The sequence below is a fragment of the Acipenser ruthenus genome, chromosome 3 (genome assembly GCF_902713425.1).
Source record: "Acipenser ruthenus chromosome 3, fAciRut3.2 maternal haplotype, whole genome shotgun sequence".
Taxonomy (NCBI): domain Eukaryota; kingdom Metazoa; phylum Chordata; class Actinopteri; order Acipenseriformes; family Acipenseridae; genus Acipenser; species Acipenser ruthenus.
The window spans coordinates 53,070,382-53,090,266 of NC_081191.1; the positions used below are offsets into that span (position 1 = coordinate 53,070,382).

General features: G+C 39.6%; 1 protein-coding gene across 2 annotated transcripts in view; it reads right to left on the bottom strand.

The window, feature by feature from the left end:
• LOC117435781 (arf-GAP with SH3 domain, ANK repeat and PH domain-containing protein 1-like) overlaps positions 1-19,885 on the bottom strand; it is a 208,580-nt gene that overhangs the window by 123,315 nt on the left and 65,380 nt on the right. For both annotated transcript variants that reach the window (XM_059013767.1, XM_034059202.3), the window contains exons 4-7: positions 16,366-16,438; positions 11,177-11,322; positions 2,018-2,092; positions 886-935 (exon numbers count right to left, since the gene is read on the bottom strand). In XM_059013767.1, the coding sequence (XP_058869750.1) occupies positions 886-935; positions 2,018-2,092; positions 11,177-11,322; positions 16,366-16,438 (344 nt within the window). The remainder of the gene's footprint in view (positions 1-885; positions 936-2,017; positions 2,093-11,176; positions 11,323-16,365; positions 16,439-19,885) is intronic.

The following is a 19,885-nucleotide window of genomic DNA, read 5'->3' on the forward strand; positions in this document are numbered from 1 at the left end:
CCCAAAAAGCTGTCTAACAAGGATGAGCAATACTTAAAGATAGTATCCTTAAGGAATAGAAAGACAAGCGTTGAATTGACAAAAGAACTGGCAGAAGACACAGGTGTCACTGTCCATCCATCAATGTAGAAAAATGCAACATGTCTTAAGACTTTTGCACAGCAGAGTGCGTGTATGTGTGTGTATATATATATATATATATATATATATATATATATATATATATATATATATATATATATATATATACACACACACACACACACACACACATACATACATACATACATACACAGTATATATATATATATGTACACACACACACACATACAGTACACCCTCGCTATAATGAACCTGTTGGGGTCCAAGCCTTTTGTTTGTTATAACATAATTTACATATTTTATTTAACATCATGTAATCAAAGAAACTACAAAATGATATTGCAAATGTCTACAGACAGCCATGATAGTAGTACAGTATTTCATGTTAGATTTCAAAATATCACATTTTTCAATTTTTTCAAGTAAATGGAAAACTACAAAGTAGTATGTAATTCAATATGTTAACGTAACATTACGCAGCAGATTTCAGTCAACTTTATGAAGCAAAATTAGTTAATTCTATAGGATGATGCAAAACTTCTGGCCATACTTGTACTTGTCTGACTGATATGACTTTGACTAAAACTGACTTAATAGGCAGACTCAGGTTTTACATCCAACTCTTTCTTATACTGTAAGTAAATGTATATTTCAAGAGCACTTATAACTTTGTGGGCAATATTGATATTTAAAAAAAACACAACAACAAACAAACAAACAAACAAACAAACAAACAAACAAACAAACAAACACTTGTATTAATACAAATATAACAAAACTTACATCTTAGCCTCATAATCCTTCCAAGCTTTGTCAAATGGTTTCTTTATATCCTAAAAATAACAATGAAAAATGGTTATAATTATTAAAATATAAACTGCAGCATTCTTCCATCAGAAAACTTCAAAGCAGCAGGCTGCTGCAGCTCAACCTGGATTCAGTGCTACAGAGACAAACACAGAGAAAACATGTTACTTTCGTTTAAAATATAACAAAATACATTTGTTTTTACAGTTTTGTATGTACATATACCTGTTTACACAATAGTTTGTTTTGAAATTTTAATTTTATTATAGTTTTTCATTTTTTAAAGTAATGCTTTATCATGGTAAGTTAGAAAATAAACCCTTTTCTGTTTAATTGTTCATTTAAATACAGTGTTTCAGCTGTGCTGATGTTTGATATAAAATGCTTGAATAAAATTTTTGAGTTGTATCCCATAGTTTGTCTTTCATTTTAATACTGATGTTTAAAATGTAACCGTCATAATGTGGCGGTTTTAGGTATGAGTATAACCGTGAAGGTTCTAGTGTTAACATTGTAATAATAATAGAAAATACTATATTTAACAGAAGTAATTTCTATCTGAACTAAAGTTATTCATTACTGTTAACATTTTATGTCCAAAAGCAAAGCAAAACATTTCATACTAAATTCAACTTCTTTTTATATAATATTGCCATATAATTAAATAAAAAAAAATAAAATAAAAAAAAAACCTATTGCCTTAATTTTTAAATCAAGAAAACGTGAATACAATAGACCTACTTCTGATTTGGCTTGTCCAACATGAATGTAGAAGCCTAAAGTGTGTATCCTAGCAACACGTTAAGCTACTGTACTAGCACAAAAAGAAGCGCACTCTCACACACTCCAGGTTTTAATGCAAACGGCAACAGGAGACTTCAAACTGGGTTCTAATTTGATGCATCGATTCACCAATATATAATTGAAGCTCGGGAAATTTTAAGGACAGGTGATCAATAATCGATGAATCAATTAATTGTTTCACCCCTATTTACAACCCTGAGTAAACAGCTCCGAGTCATATGCTATTCTTGAGCGAAATAGAATAGGCTATATTTTGACAGCACAACCCCACACAAGACAAAACAGGAATGCTCTTGATACATACCCCTTTGACTCCTTTCAGATCTCCTTTTAACAGAGAATCCAAGGTAAAGATGACATTGTGGCTCAAACTCTGCAGCTAGTAAAAAGAAAAAAACACAGCACTGTTAGGAAATTTATTGTCATGAAAAAATGGCAGAGATATGCTGTACATATTTCATTAGTTTATTGGTCTGGTGTTTTGAGTGGATTTATCTTTCCAATACTACTACAACTATGGACACAAGTTTTGCATCACCCTATAGAATTAACAAATGTTGCTTCATAAAGTCAAATTAAACCTGCTGAATAATGTTACATTAAAATGTGCCATTTTGAAATCTAACATAAAACGCTGTACTACTATTAAGGGTTCCGGTAGACACGTGCGATATCAGTTTGGAGTTTATTTGAATAACATGATGTTAAATAAAAAATATCTAAATTATGTTAATTTTTAATTAATTATGTCTCGGTCTTAAATTTCTAACTGATGCAAAATGTTTGGTTATAATTGTACAGTGTTCTACAGTTTTGAGTGGAGTGATCTTTCCTAGACCTGTACAGGCTGAAAGTTAACTAAACTGTATACAATGCTTTCTGTTTTTTCAATCTCACTTGCAAATAAAAAATTCATGATATTTTGATAGTGAATTAGTGAAGGGCCCATATACTGTATACTATAAATTACTGTCAACATGGTCTTACTGTGAAATACCCAAATTTGTGAATTATCGGACTGTGACATAGCAAGGGAGACTGTATTCCATGCTTCAGAGACACTCTAGATCAGCGGTGTTCAATATCGCTTTGGCTTTTTTCTGGCAACCCTTCCAAATAGCCTATTGGCATGGAGGTGGTGTCTAATTGTAGATTTGGAGACTTGGTGACCGAGATGCAACCACGTTCTGTAATTCTCCAAATGTGGCCCTTGGATTTCCCTTTGCCTCCCAAACCATCTGCCTCACTGTGTGTGGGGGCAAGATACACTTGCGTCCTCTACCAGGCAAGTTTACCACTGTTCCAGTGGTTTTGAACTTCTTAAATTAGGTGCGAGGCAGGCATCCTTGGATGGAGCGAGGCAGGGCAGGAGCAGTCCTTCCCATGGCAGTGGAGGTGGAACCAGCAGGTATTCACCCTCTGCTGGTGGAGGTGGGAGGGGCAAGCAGTCCTCCCACCTGTTGGTGGAGGCAGAACCAGCAGGTATTCATCCTCTGCTGGTGGAGGTGTCCGCGCTGGGACCTCTCCCTCTAGCGCTGGAGAGGGCAGCAATGGCTCCTCTCCCTCTGGCACTGGGAACAATGGCGAGGGCTCCTCTCCCTCTGGCGTTGGAGATGGCAGCAATGGCTCTTCTCGCTCTGGCGTTGGAGACGGCAGCGATGGCTCCTCTCCCTCTGATGCTGGAGATGGCAGCGGTGTTGCTTTTCCCAGATTTCCCATCGCTCTCAATCTCTGGCCCACAGGAGGTTGATAACATCAGGGAAGGCCTCTTCAGCATTCATCCCAGGCTCCACCAGCCAGCGCCAGAAGTTGTTTTTAATGGTTTTAAGCACTCCTTGCTCGCTCTCCCGTACTCTCCTCTGTACACCCTCCCCTCTAGCGCGGACAGCTGGAGGCTTTTATATTCTGGCCGAGGGGTTAACTAGCTGTTAATTATTTTATTACCCCTCGGCCACAGTCTACACAAGTTTAGTAAGGATGCGTGACTGTCAGATAGTTAAATAATCAGTAGCTGATCAGTCACGCATCAGTCTCACAAGGTTTTTAAAATCTAAAAACAATAACAAATTGTGGCAATGCGCCCCGCCCCTGTGTGCATTTGTGTGTTATGTGTTGTATGTTGCGTGTGTTAATGTTGGTGTATAGTCATTGGCACACGGGATATAAACGGGTCTGTGTTTCACGTGTATTTAAAAAGTGTAGATTTGTATTTAGGCACGAGGAGAGCACAAATCACTTCACGTGCTGGTTAAATGTAATATGTGAGCACGGGGTTGCACAGAATTAATTCACGTGTTGGGATTCAAGTGAATAATTAATTAGTAATTGAATCCCAGCACAACAGTATATATAGATGCACGTTTCTTTCACTCAGGGTTGGGTGTTCGGTGAGTGGAGAACGGGATTGGAGACGGAGGTAATTGTAAATTGTAAAAGCGAAAATATAAGAGTATCTGCTCACCGTGTTTTGTTCGTCTGTCTGTGCACTGTATAGTCCGTTTTTGTTTGTCTCTTTATTTTGGCGTATAGTGCCGTGTCCCGTGTTTTGTGTTCAAACCTTTTATTTTCTGTTCTGTTTATTAAATGCTGAGCGCGATTACGCGCTCAGCCTCACCAAAACCCCAAGTCTCTGTTGTTTATTTCCTGGCTCTGGTCTGACGCCACCCACTCCGGCCGTCTTTGTGACACGTGGTGTCCTGCGTGGGATCTACAGCGCCTCCAGGACTCAGGCCAGAGCAGGAACCGCATTTTTTGGATTACAAAAAAAAATAAAATAAATAAATAAATATAGTAAAGCGAGGATGGAAAGAAAGAGCTGCAGGAAGCAGCAGAAGCAGCAGCAGCAACAACAACAACAGCTGCAGCCCTCATCCTGCATGCCGGGCTGGGAGGAGGACAGCCACAACGGGGCAGTAGCCACCCCTCTACCCCCACTGCCACCGGGTTCCCCACCGTCCCGGGAAATATGGGACTGGCTGGTGCACCCCAAGGGGAACTTCGCCAGTGACCTCCCCTGGGTTATTCACGCGCTGCAGATGCGAGATGGGAAACGATGGGAGGACTGGGAGCAACAGCACAACCCGGCATCCGTTCGTGACCTCACCATGGTGGTGCTGGGGTACCTAGCTGCAGACATGGGAGGGATGCCTTCCAGTGAGCAAGAGGGAGAGGAGCAGTCGCTGCCCTCTCCAGTACCTGAGCGGGAGGAGCCTGAGCATCCACAGCCCAAGCGGGAGGAGCCTGAGCGTCCACAGCCCAAGCGGGAGGAGCCCGAACGTCCTACGCCTGAGTGGGGGGAGCCCGAACGTCCACAGCCCAAAAGGGAGGAGTCGGGGCGTCCACAGCCCAAAAGGGAGGAGGTCGGGGATGATGGCTGGGAGGTTTTTTTAAAGAACCTCGCGGCAGAGTTATGCCCTGGCTGTGGGGCTTATGGGCACACGTTAGCCATATGCCCCACCCAGTATGAAGAGGAGGAACTAGCGCCCAGACGGGGGCACGCGAGCGTCCAGCGCCCAGACGGAGGGACCGCGGGAACCCGAAGCCTGAGAGGCAGCTGTTCCCACCTTCACCAGCAGAGCAAGAATGCCTGCTGGTTTCCCCAGCACAACCAGCAGAGGAAGAATGCCTGCTGGTTTCCCCATCACAACCAGCAGAGGAAGAATGCCTGCTGGTTTCCCCAGCACAACCAGCAGAGGAAGAATGCCTGCTGGTTTCCCCATCACAACCAGGAGAGGAAGAATGCCTGCTGGTTTCCCCAGCACAACCAGCAGAGGAAGAATGCCTGCTGGTTTCCCCAGCACAACCAGCAGAGGACGAATGCCTGCTGGTTTTCCCTTCTGAGGCAGAGCCGCACCAGTCCCCTGCAAGAAAGGCAGAGCCGCACCAGTCCCCTGCAAGAGAGGCAGAGCAGCATCAGTCCCCTGGAAAAGGGGGAGACTACACGCTGCTCCCACCTCCGTCGCCAGGAGACTACACGCTGCTCCTACCTCCATCGCCAGGAGACTACATGCTGCTCCCACCTTCGTTGCCAGGAGACTACACGCTGCTCCCACCTTCACCGGCAGGAGCAGAGCAGCAGGAGCTGCCTCTGCCTCCGCCACCTCCACCGGCAGGAGCAGAGCAGCAGGAGCTGCCTCTGCCTCCGCCATGTCCACCAGCAGAGGGTGAATGCCTGCTGGGTCCCTGTCCACCAGCAGAGAATGAATACCTGCTGGTATCACTTCCCCCACCAGCAGAGGATGAATGCCTTCTGGTATCACTTTCCCCACCATCATGAGGAGAGGAGCGGGAGCTGCCTCTGCCTCCATCACCATCAGGGGGAGAGGAGCAGGAGCTGCCTCTCCCTTCACCAGAAGGATCAGGATTAGATGCTGGCGGTCCTCAGCAGCCCTTGCATAGGCTGCTGAGGGAAGCACGGGGAAGAACCGCCCAGCCGCAGAGGTCGAGAAGAGGGCCAACACCCGCACCCCAGCTTGTCCTGACTCCCTGCCTCGCTTCGCCCAAGGATGCCTGCCTCGCTTCGCCCAAGGATGCCTGCCTCGCTTCGCCCAAGGATGCCTGCCTCGCTTCGCCCAAGGATGCCTGCCACGCTTCGCCCAAGGATGCCTGCCATGCTTCGCCCAAGGATGCCTGTCGCTCCACATCACCTGGGGCTGCCTGCCGCTCCGCATCGCCTGGGGTTGCCAGCCGCTCCGCATCGCCTGGGGTTGCCAGCCGCTCCGCATCGCAGCAAGAAGTACTATGGCCGGAACCCCACCAAGGGGAGCTGCCGGCCACAAAGAAGGTGGGGGAGGTCAGGAGGCCTGCTCCCACTGCAGCAGTTTCGCTGCCGGAGATCGGGGGAGAGGTCAGGAGACCAGCATCCCCCGCAGCAATTTCACTGCAGGCGTGGACCAGCAGGCTGTCAGCCGTGCCACTACCGGCAGGGGTGCTGACAGCATGGCCAGCCATGGGCCCACTGAAGCCTCCCTTCCCAGCCCGAGACTTTGTTCTGGACTGCTGGATTTTTAAGGGGGGAGGTGGCCATTGAGGCCAGGTGTGCTGCGCACAAGGGGGGGTATATGTGGCAATGCGCCCCGCCCCTGTGTGCATTTGTGTGTTATGTGTTGTATGTTGCGTGTGTTAATGTTGGTGTATAGTCATTGGTACACGGGATATAAACGGGTCTGTGTTTCAAGTGCATTTAAAAAGTGTAGATTTGTATTTAGGCACGAGGAGAGCACAAATCACTTCACGTGCTGGTTAAATGTAATATGTGAGCACGGGGTTGCACAGAATTAATTCACGTGCTGGGATTCAAGTGAATAATTAATTAGTAATTGAATCCCAGCACAACAGTATATGTAGATGCACGTTTCTTTTACTCAGGGTTGGGTGTTCGGTGAGTGGAGAACGGGATTGGAGACGGAGGTAATTGTAAATTGTAAAAGCGTAAATATAAGAGTATCTGCTCACCGTGTTTTGTTCGTCTGTCTGTGCACTGTATAGTCCGTTTTTGTTTGTCTCTTTATTTTGGCGTATAGTGCCGTGTCCCGTGTTTTGTGTTCAAACCTTTTATTTTCTGTTCTGTTTATTAAATGCTGAGCGCGATCACGCGCTCAGCCTCACCAAAACCCCAAGTCTCTGTTGTTTATTTCCTGGCTCTGGTCTGACGCCACCCACTCCGGCCGTCTTTGTGACACAAATACACAGCGCTTTTATCTGCGCCGCAAACAATACAAATAATAAATATATATAGGGGCGGGACACTCCGCCACAGGGTGCCAATAATTCTGACACCTATCTTTTTGAGAAAATGTTATTACTTGTTAATAAAAAACTTTTTCTCTGAGCAATTGTATTAAAATAATAGAATATGGTTTTCCCATATATTTGAGCATAAAATATAGCTCATTACCTGTATTTATTTTATACAGCCTTTTTTGCTCATCTTTATCAAGGGTGCCAATAATTTTAGAGGTGACTGTATATATATATATTTATATGGGGTTGGCAACGATCTGAAAATTGTATATCGATATCGTCCACGTATTTCAATAATCGATAATATCAAAGTCTTCGAAAACATAGAACAATATAGCACCACAATTGCAATATCAAACGTATAACAGATATTTACATATGAAAAGTAATAACGTTAGGTTATTATCATAACCCTGGTTCACTGAAATAGAAATGTATTCATTACACAATGGGTTAACCTATTACGCCTGATTCAACTAAACACCTCATGTCATGGGGCAAGTCGTGGTTCCAACCTAACGTTTGGAACATGACCCACTTGTATCCATATTGAGAGTGCATTGAAGCAGGTCTCGCAATCTGCACTCCCCTGCACCTGGCTGAGCAGGTCGCTGCGCGTGGGCAATTTCCAAGGCTGGTGGCGCAATAGCTGCACCAGCGTGGATAACCATGTTTTCCTGGGCCAGTATGGGGCAACTAAAAGCACCCTGGCTCGTTCCTACCTGCTTTTTTCCCAGGCACATCGGAAGTAATGCTACTGGTGTAAAGGCATAAAGGAGAGTCTTCTGCCACTCGTGTGCAAGGGCATTGACTCCCAGCAGACCCCTGTTCCCCAGAATGTTGAACCACAGGGTACAATGAGCCTGAACCTGTCCCAAATCAGGCTCATCACCTCAGGATGGAGTCTCCACTCTGAGCGGCACGGGACTCCCCTTGATAAGAGGTCTGCGGTGTGGTTTTCTGCTCCTGGCAGATGTACTGCTCTCAGGGAGAGCAGATGCTCGTGAGCCCACAATAAGATTTTGTTGGCTACCCGATGGAGGCGGGGCGAGCGCAGGCTGCCCTGGTGTTTGATGTAAGCCACCACGGTTGTGTTGTCAGTCTTGATCAACACTAGAAAGGCTAGAAAAACTGCCTGCAGCTCCATGACGTTTATGTGTAGCCCCACCCAAGGGGGCTGCCACACACCTTGCACTCCTCGTCCGTTCCACACGGTGTGCTAGCCTGAGCCGAAGGTCTGGTGATACTACCTAAGGGTGGATGATTCACCCTGCGATTGAACCATGCTTGGAGAGGGCACATGCGGAGAAGACACAATGGAAGGGTCTGGGATGCTGCTGCTGGCTTGGTGTGACCAGGGCATCCAAAAGGGAGGCCTTGTCCCCATCAGGCAATCGTGCCTGGGAGAGCCAAAGCTGCTGTCGAGCAGCTATCAGTGCTGCAAGGCCTCAGCCAAGAGACTGTCAATTGTACTTGGACAGCTGCAGCAGATGGTCAGTGACCAGGTTCAGCTTCTCTAGCGTCTGTTAGGGGGGGCTTGTGATTCACTGATAATCTCTGTGCAAGCATGTGACAAGGATGGCTGCAGAGGTGACGTTAGACCAGAAACACCAAAACAAGGAAATGGCGGGGCAAACTGAGACGCTACGGCTCTCAACGTTTTACTAAACAATAAACAAATAAAAGATTTAAACAAAACACAACTACACAAAAGAAAAGGGCACGTTGGCCAAACAAACAAACAAACGGAACAAAACAAATGTTGACCTGTTCCTATCCAGTTTTAAATAACTTTAGCATAACAGAGACAGAAGTGTTAAAGGGACTAGGAGCTCTTAAAATAAACAAATCCCCTGGGCCAGATGAGATCCTCCCAATAGTACTCAAAGAAATGAAAGAAGTTATTTACAAACTGCTAACCAAGATCATGCAACAGTCTCGACACAATAATAAGATCCAAAATGGAAAATTACCTATATGGTAACAATATCCTGGGAGACAGCCAGCATGGCTTTAGGAAAGGGAGATTGTGTCTAACTAACCAACTTGACTTTTTTGAGGATGCAACATTGAAAATGGATAACTGCAAAGCATACGACATGGTTTATTTAGATTTCCAGAAAGCTTTTGTCAAAGTCCCGCATAAAAGATTAATTCTCAAACTGTGGGGAAGCTATAAAAAAGGCTAACAAGATGCTTGGATATATTGTGAGAAGTGCTGAATTTAAATCAAGGGAAGTAATGTTAAAACTCTACAATGCATTAGTAAGACCTCACCTAGAATATTGTGTTCAGTTCTGGTCACCTCATTACAAAAAGGATATTGCTGCTCTAGAAAGAGTGCAAAGAAGAGCAACCAGAATTATCCCGGGTTTAAAAGGCATGTCGTATGCAGACAGGCTAAAAGAATTGAATCTATTCAGTCTTGAACAAAGAAGACTACGCGGCGATCTGATTCAAACATTCAAAATCCTAAAAGGTATAGACAATCTCGACCCAGGGGACTTCTTTGACCTGAAAAAAGAAACAAGGACCAGGGGTCACAAATGGAGATTAGATAAAGGGGCATTCAGAACAGAAAATAGGAGGCACTTTTTTACACAGAGAATTGTGAGGGTCTGGAACCAACTCCCCAGTAATGTTGTTGAAGCTGACACCCTGGGATCCTTCAAGAAGCTGCTTGATGAGATTCTGGGATCAATAAGCCACTAACAACCAAACGAGCAAGATGGGCTGAATGGCCTCCTCTCATTTGTAAACTTTCTTATGTTCTTATGTTTTTATGTAGGCCTACCTTAAATTACGTTTTATATTATTATTATTATTATTATTATTTATTAATCCTGAGTCACTTTCATCGCTGTCACTTATTTTCATTACACTCAAGCTCCACAAATTCCTCAGCTTCAATGGCAATGACAGAGATCTGGCGTTTATTTAATAGTGACCTGGCGTTTACTTACAATATTTGCCAGCAGACCCGACGCGTATTACAGACAGGCGATTATTTGAGACCCAGCAATTATTTGAAGTTTTACGGTATATCATAATAAATGCCGATGTGAATATGATGAGTGACAAACAGAACATTTTGTCAAAGTTTTATTAGGGCAACAGTGTGGAGTAGTGGTTCGGGCTCTGGACTCTTGACCGGAGGTTCGTGGGGGACACTGCTGCTGTACCCTTGAGCAAGGTACTTTACCTAGATTGCTCCATTAAAAACCCAACTGTATAAATGGGTAATTGTATGTAAAAATAATGTGATATCTTATAACAATTGTAAGTCACCCTGGATAAGGGCGTCTGCTAAAAGAAATAAATAATAAAATAATAATTATACTTTTTTGGTGACCAAATAAAGAAGGCTGCACTTGCAGTTCTTCAACACAATATTAAACCTAGTTTAAGAAAACAGAACGATATCAGCAGTCCCAAATTCATTAAATATACTCTCACATATTTTAATACTAATTAGGATTTTTGAAGGAGAATTCCTCCTGCTAAAAGAAAATGACATGTAAACTCAAATTGCCAAAATGGTACTACCAAAATAGCATGGCAAAAAGGTGAAACACTTAAACCAGGCCATTGAAATAATAAAATACGGTTATTGAGTTATATGAACTTCTAAAATTTTAAATGAACAGGAAGTCTGTATTTGAGACGCAGTCTTATCCATATCTAAAACACAATAAATATTTTATAGGTGTTAAACACTTACCAGATTTTTCAGTAGAGTTGATAACTCCTTGGTAAGGGAGGAAAATTTTACAAAAGCTGTGCCAAGATCCGGGTTGTCACGGCTTATAAAATTACTACCAAATTTATCAAGAGCTTGTGCATAGTTCTCTTCATTTTGAATGTGATCTGTAAAACAAAAACATTTAAAGCAAAATTAAAAAATGAAGATAACTGAACCCTTGCTCCACTGAAAACTGCTTCAAAACTCATCAAGAATGTGGTTTTAATAGAAGATACTGTATCACCTTAAGAAGCACACTTCTACTTTCAGCAAATTCTGTCAAACTGCAAATACAGTATGCAAAGTTTTAAAAATTCTTGTAGACCCATTTTTTTATAAAATGGGTCTTCCAAAATGTGTATCTTTAAAATGAAACACTGTCTTGAAGGACAATCCGAATATTGTTTCGGGTAAATTCAAGGCATATTTCCTGGTCTTGACCGTCCCAAAGTTGGTCAGCCCAGTCCCTGTCTGCTTGATAGAAGGGTATTCCATTATTGATTCTGTAAAGGCAATATTCCTATTAGAACTGAGCAATGACAGGTTGAAATTAAAAAAATGTGTGAATTGCATATTTACTGTGTGTGTGTGTGTATATATATATATTTATAGCTTTTGAGTTAATTTATAATATCTATATAACACACACACACACATACATATATATATATATATATATATATATATATATATATATATATATATATATATATATATATATATATATATATATAAATTCTTGAAAGAGGGCTTCCAGAACTTTATTGTTGAGTTGCTAAAAATATATATATATATATACTTTGATTAAACAAAAAATTCAGTACACTCAAGGCTAGTGAATATCAAAAACTGGTAGAAACTGCAGCATTATGGGAGGGAAGGAAGGGTCATATCTTGGCATGTAGTTTTTATTTACAGTCATGGCTAAAAAAGATCTACTATTCAAAATATATTTTAAAGGATTGTGTCGATTTATTTCACTTTGACACTCTAAGCACTGAAAAACATGCATGCTATCAGGTCATCTGTTTATAATTAAATATCCTAACTCACACAGTGAAACAGTTCAGCATTTTCCATTTCATCATTTTATCATGACAAAAAACTGTGAACAATGTGAAGATACAGTTCTCATTAGTTTTCCAACCTTGTATGGATTTAATGTAATGTTTTATGATATAGATTCCCCTGGCACAACAACATTATTAGGTCATCTATCTCCCCTTTTTTCCTAACATGTGTCACTGTGTTAAAGCCAGCAGGTGGCCCGATGACTAACTTTAGAATATATTTACTGCACTGAAGATTGATTTTATTAACTGTTCTGCAAGATTCTAGATGACCTTAAAATGTGTGCGAACCTCTAAAATATATGAAAAAGACCAGCGTGGCAGAAATCTGGTCACCATTTGCGACCTAAAAGAAAATGTTGGCGATTAAAATTATCATTAAAGTCAGTGCTCTGGCTACTGAAGAATTGAGTGAGTCACTATGTGAATTTCAGTAAAGAAGCTGCATTTCCCAGGTATGCATTGTGCTGAAAACCAAGGATAAAAACACGCTTAGATAAGCAAGCACAAACATAGAGAGCTGTGATTGGCTAAGGATTCTGTATGTTATGGGGAGTGAGTTTAGTCAAATGGTTTAAATGAGTTGTGTAACAGAGAGAGATATGCTCCCACTTGAAATCATCCAAAACTGCCCCTTTTTATTGCACTTGTTGTATTATATGCTGATTGGCCCATTTTTATTTATTTTGTAAACCCATCCTGGGTTATATACTGGTTAGCCAATATTTTTATATACTGCACTAAATGTCAGTGTTTGAACATTACCAGTTCGGAAATCGGGGATATATTAGCCCCAATAATGCATATAATTGAAATGCATAAAAATGACTAATTCAGCAATTAAAGGGTTGGAAATGTTAGTAATTTGCCACAAATAGTTACTGTGATTTATTAATTGCCTTTTACCGTAAATCACAGACATTTCAATAGGGCTGGATCAGAAAATTCCAGAGTCCTGCTGTGTTATTAACATGTACAAACAATTGTGTTAGTAAGTGTTTGCATTCAAGAAATCACTGGAAATAACAGTACATTACAAAAAGGGTGTTCTTGTAGAGCACCTTTATTTTATGGTATACTTGCCATCACATTAATGTATGCATATTTGTACTATAAATATATTTGTTGGCATAGTCACTGTACTGGCAGATTGTCACTGTCTACACAGAAACATTTAAAATGTTTGGCCAAAGTGCACCATATAGAATCCCCCATCTATTTAGACAATTTCACTTATTACAAAATACATTCGACACAAAAAAAACATATTTCAATATAATCAGTGCTCCACATAAGGTTTTCGGTTACTAAGTAATTTACTGGTTTATAATCAATTGTTCAACTGTCATTAAAGAGCAAGGCTGTCTCTGAATCCAAGAATTGTGAGAAGTAACAGGTTTAGTTTCACGTCCCATTAGCGCCTGTGTATATCACACTACAGTTCATTTTTTTTTTTTTTTCGTGGTCGTTAAGCCAATCGCTAACCAAATTATGCACAGACATTCCTAGCGCATTACGTAGTTCCACAAAATTGATGACTGGTCAGCAGAAGTTTTTTTTTTTTCGGTTATTAGCGGTTAAAAACAAAAAATAATTCTATGTAAAAAATGTGGTATTAACCCTTTAAGGACCGAGATTGTGTTAACACGATCATACTGAAGTGGGCTTCTAGGACCATGATTGTGTAAACACAATAAAAAAGCACTTCCTGTTGATGACTTACAGGGCCACCGTACTTTGCAGAAAGGCTTGAAATAGGGGAGTGACTGACGTTCACTTCCTGATAGTTTTTTTTTTGTGACGAGGGGCATTTAGTGTGTAAAGGGCGGAGACAGTTTACAGCAGCCCGGCAGAGACAAAAGCAGAAACAAAACATCACAGAAACTAGTTAGGGCTAATAAAAAGGGAAACACTGTAAATCTGATGTATTTGACTTCTAATTATGTTTTTACAACATTTATAAATATCAAGAAACGAGTGGATATAAGCATATACTATTTCATGAACTAACTGATCAGGTACATTTGTTTTTCCTTAGTACCGATAATAATGAAATTAATAACTATTATTTTATTTATGAATATTTATTTTGAGAAAATAAATCGAGAGTAGTGTCCATTATTGCTTATAAAGACCCTGAGGATAAACGTGTATTATGTCACTGCAATCACTCAGGTCGAACAATGTCTTGTAATCTGCCCAAACATCAATATTTTTCAACAAAACTTTCAGGAAGTATTGTAAGGTCCCTCGGGTCACAGAATAACACGTTTTTATGCATGTATCTCTAAGCAGAATACATAATAAAAAATACTAAAAAAGTGTTTTAAAAAAAGTTTGTATGGTTTCTGAAGTACTTTATAATGTTCCCCAGAGTGTTCTGAAAAAAGGACGCTACTGTAAAAAAATAGATTTTTAGTGAATTTTTATAGGAAGAGAGACAAAAACTAGAGACAAAAAACAGGTTCCTCCATGTCTCCCGAGATTCTAGTACTCTTAATAAACTTATGGTAAAAAATGTTGTAACTAAGTTTTATAACAATTGGATAAGCTGTTCTATAGTGTGACGAGGTACTCGCCAACCCAGTACATATTATGTTTTGTGTTATTTTATATTAGTCGTATTATTTAAATGTACTGTTTTGTGTATTTAAAATACACTGTTTTGTCATTGTTTGAATGTGTATTTGAGAATGTGTGGTCAACAGCAAGTGATTACTAACAAACTGGTTGTTGACCACGCACATGAGAAACCCCGTGCTGAATGTGGCAAAGGGATAAACTAGCTAATTAAGAGCCAGTTAATCTCTCTGCCACAATATAAAAACCTGCAGCTTTGGCTGATTGGGGTAGAGTGTGGAAAAAGAAAGCGAGATAGTAAGAACTAGAAACAATTATAAGCAATTGCTACTCGTGCTGGCTTTAAACCAGCACATTACTTATTTTATTTTGTGCTTTATTTTGTGTTTTGTCTGTCTATTTTGGCCAACATGCCTTTTTTCTTTAGAAAAGTGTTTTCTTTTGTTTGTTCAAACCTCTGATTTTGTTTATTTATAATAAACGTGCAAACAGCGCATTCATACCCCAGTCTGCTGTTGATTTTCATTCATTTCCTGGTCTGACATTGAAGCCATCCACCACATAGACAGTAGTAAAAATATAAAAAGTGCAATATGTATGCAAGGGAACATTCCCAGCAGTGGATAATAAAATAAAAATGAAGAAATATGAACCCTGCCTGTGCGATAGGCGTGTCTTGCTTCTTTTGCTTAGCTTTTCACTTACTGGCATAAAGTTGTCAAATGAAATAGGGCCTATACTTTTTTCTCAAAATAAACATTTTTCAGTGCAGTGGTACCTGCTAAATTTAGGAAATTTAAAACAAATATGCACAGTAAATTCTTCATTTTCAAGCAGGGAATTACAGGCTGCACTACAGCATAATTAAACACGTATTTAGGACAATATGAAAAGTAAATAAAATCTGAAATCTACAGGGCCATCCCATCATCCTCCTGCTCACTGGTAAATCCATGGGAAATGTAGTTCTGAGAGGTCCATGTAGGTACATGGGAAGCCATCTTGAGACAGGGAATGCAATTTAAAAAGTTTAAAAAAGTGGTCAAAATGTAAAAAAAAAAAATAATAATTAAAACAATACACACACCTTAAGTAAACAGTTGTAGCAACACATGAGAACATGTAACACAATAAAATAAAAAGGTCCTTATGTACCCTTTAATATCCATTCAATACATAGTCTTTTTATTAATTAAATATGATGATTCTGCATGCAAAATGGTGTTCGATACTGCAACCTGCGCAGAGGTGGGGGTGCAATTTTAGTAATACATTGGAGGGTGTTCAAATATGGTCCCAAATCTGCAGGTCTAGGCTGTATAACGCTACTTGGCTTCGCCTTGTTCGGGACAACAACCCAGGCACGTGGATATTAGACCATATTTGAACACCTGGTGTGCTATTGCTTTGGAGCAACTGATAAAACCAACAGTGAAAAAAACAGTGATGCTAGCAGTAGCATGTGTAAGCAAAATAATCCATTACAGATCACTAGATTGATAATTGTACAATATTTACCTTGCCCTGAATTGAATATTGCTTTAACCGACTTCTTCACCTTCTGTAGTGCAGTCCTGTCTTGATCCAATGCCTGGAAAAAAAAAAAAGCATCTTTAATAGAATCTTATACTGCATTTTCAGATTCAGCTTCATAAATTGAAGTTTTGACATGACTAAAAAGGTATTTTGGGGTATATGATAAAGATTACATGAATATTTAATTTCAACCTTAATCCCCTTCAAATATTTTAATTTTATAATTATTTTCAAAACCCACTTTCCATTCCATGAAAATACAAAGTTTGTTAAAATCAATACCAGTGATGGTAAGCCATTTTGTCTTGATGGTTAATCCTAATAAACAAACAAAAAGTGTGATCTCTTATCCATTGTAACTACTATTAAATGGCCCAACACATACCCTATGGCCCAAAGCAAATGGGTTGACAACTACTTTCCGAAACAGTAACAAAGGGTCAGTAAGCCAGTCAGTCAGCTGAAGAACAGGGTAACAAATGCAAGGAGTAAGATGTGGACATCCTCATTTCAGTTGGTGCATTAAATCTCTCAGTGCACACCAACAACATTCAAATTCCCATTTAATCAAACAAAAACAAAAGAACAAAAAAAAAAAAAAAAACTATTCAATTTTTTTTTTTTTTTTTTTTTTTTTTAATTAACTGTTTTTAAAACTACTTTTAACATGGAGGAGCTAGGCCTTATCAGTTGGCCACTGCTACAAACATGTTAACAAATATACACTATGTCGTGGCAACATGAGCCCACTTTATGGTGCAGAAAACGCAAGGTCTCTTAATACTTTCACAATTCATTCTGCATGCATGTAAAGTGGAAAAAAATGTGCCGGATATCAAGATTCAGTGGTTGTTCTACTTCACTATTTATTTATTTATTTTTTATTTTTTTTCATTTTTTAATCATTACAGCACAAACAATTTCAGATACTAGTGACACCTCAGCTTTCAGGAATTAATCATTTTAAAACAATTCCAAAAACTCTGCATGTTTAAAAAATATGTAATTATTTGTGTCTGTGTAAGATATACTTTTGATAAACCAGCAGACATTTTAGTAGGGGTGGGCACCAAAATCGATATTTTGATATGGTATCGATATCGTTCAATATCGATAATAAATTTCCATATCGCGATATCGTGGGATAAAAAAAAATCACGTACGCTCACAGAGACATACTTTTTATTGCTAATACTGCTAAAACTACAAAAGCAGTATATTTTATAAGATAAAACAAACCCTATACATACCAATCATTGCTGGTCTCATAGGCAAACATCACACAAAGTATTTAACCATTTTATTCCATTGATTGGCGTTTTTCTTTTTCTAAGAACCTGATTAACAAATGTATCTCAAACACTCAATAGCTACAAATCAAGAAAAACAACAAATCCACAACCTGTGTACCCTCTCTCATATGCTCTACCCTTTTCTTCACCTGTTTCCTCTCAACGGCCAATCCCTTACTGGAAACTATATCCTGTTTTCAAAAAGTGCGCCCATCAACTAATTAAGAAACAGGACTTTTTAAAAGGGATACACACCTAAAAACAAACAACATAAAAAACATAATAAACAGGAAAATCCACTTAAATAATTATATATATGCATTTATATATTCAGAGAAGATTAAATTACTTCCGGATTGGATGGCCTGCGCAGTGAAGTATAGAAATATTCCGGTTTTGAGGTGGCTGATTATGGCATGGAATAGTAAAACAATATAACAAGACATTGTTTTTCTCCATGGATATTGTGAAGCAAAGTTAAGTTAAAGTAAGTTATTGCTTTTCAGTGTTAGCGCTAATGCGCCAATGGCCCCCTGAAATAAAAAATGTCCTGCTGAACTTCTCTTAACACGCCCGTGTGTCCCCCTCCCCAGACACAAAACAATAAACAATATTATAAATCACACACTTAAATAACTATTATTTTCGTTAAATAACATTCAAAAAACAAATGTACATCCTGTAAAGCTTGCACCACTAGCATTTAAGTGTCCCAGAGCGTCGTTAGTAACTGAAGAGGTGAAACAGTTGCTCTGATTTGGTGTCGGAAAGGTATTACTAGCATCGCTGTCACAGCAGGGGGGACTTAATTGTTCCTTAAGACTTGCATGAAGAAATGTATTTATTTCCCTTTTTTGCATTGCATCCGTGTTTGTCGCATAACGCTTGAGACGGAGTTCGCTCTTGTGTCGAGAAACTGAAATAATGTGCTTGTCTTCAACTCCAGCATCATTTGGGATTGAACAAATAAACATGAACGTTGCGACTTATTTAATCAGCATTCCATCCACTCACACAGTCCACTAGCGCAACGTTTTTCAAATGTACTTTCATTCAGCACAGTTCGTGCTGCTTGCACTCTGTTTCTTCATACTGCTTCTGTTTCTGTTAGCTGATATTGGTCACTATTAATGTCATTATAATCTGTCACAGGTGGTTCTGGCACGTCCCTTTTGTGCTAAAAGTCATTAAATCATTTTGCATGGAAGGCCTCTGTTGCAAGGGTGTGCGGTTCTTTGATGGACCCAGATTTAGTTAAAATGTGTTTGCCCAGTGAAGATGGGAATGAGAATGTATATTGGGAGCCCGGCTAACAAGATTTAAGTTTTTGCAGGTACTATTTTTTTAAAGACTGACACCACTTGGAAGCAGGACAACATTTAGCATACAAATTGAACATTTGTGAAACTGCAACAAATATTGTAGTGACTGTAATGTGTTTTAAAGAATGTAAAACCAGTAGAAAATATTATTAACAGATCTGTGTAAGGCCTGTGTGAAGTTCATTGCATGTAAGGTCAGGCCGGCCTGCTGAAAGTTCCAAACCTCCCTTATCAAACAAAAGCATCTTTTCTAATTAGACTCGGAGCCTTAAAACATTCTGATCCAGTGAGAGCAGAATGGCAAACTATGGAACAGAGTTAATATGCCAGAAGCAAATCAAACAATGTTTGATTATAGTAAGAAAAAACTAAAGTACTTAAATAAATAAGAAACCTAATACATTAAGTAAATGTATGAGCAGTCCTAAGTTTTAATATTCAAGGTTGCATTTGCTGCTAAGCAGGTGCTGAAATAAAATTATCCTCTTACCTTCTGTGTATACCAATGGAGTAAAATAAAATTACAATTTATAAGAGACTGCCATATTGAAGTATCTGAGTTAGATTAATACATCTTATAAAATCATTTAAAGTTAAACTGTTATACAAGTAAAATAATTATTGTTGAAAGAACATATTAAAAGTTTATTATAACAGAAGAGTTGATCTGCTTGTCATATGATGTGTATGTATGTATATATATGAAGTCCATTTTTTAACATGTTCTGATGAAGACAATATGTCAAAACGCGTAAGCTTTATGTACCTTTACCTTGTTCTTAAATAAAATATGAATAATTGAGAGACACTTTGGGATTTAAGTTTTTCGTTAAGCGAGAGTTGTCATCTTCATTTTTCAGTAGTGGAAACATCATACAAATTTTTTTT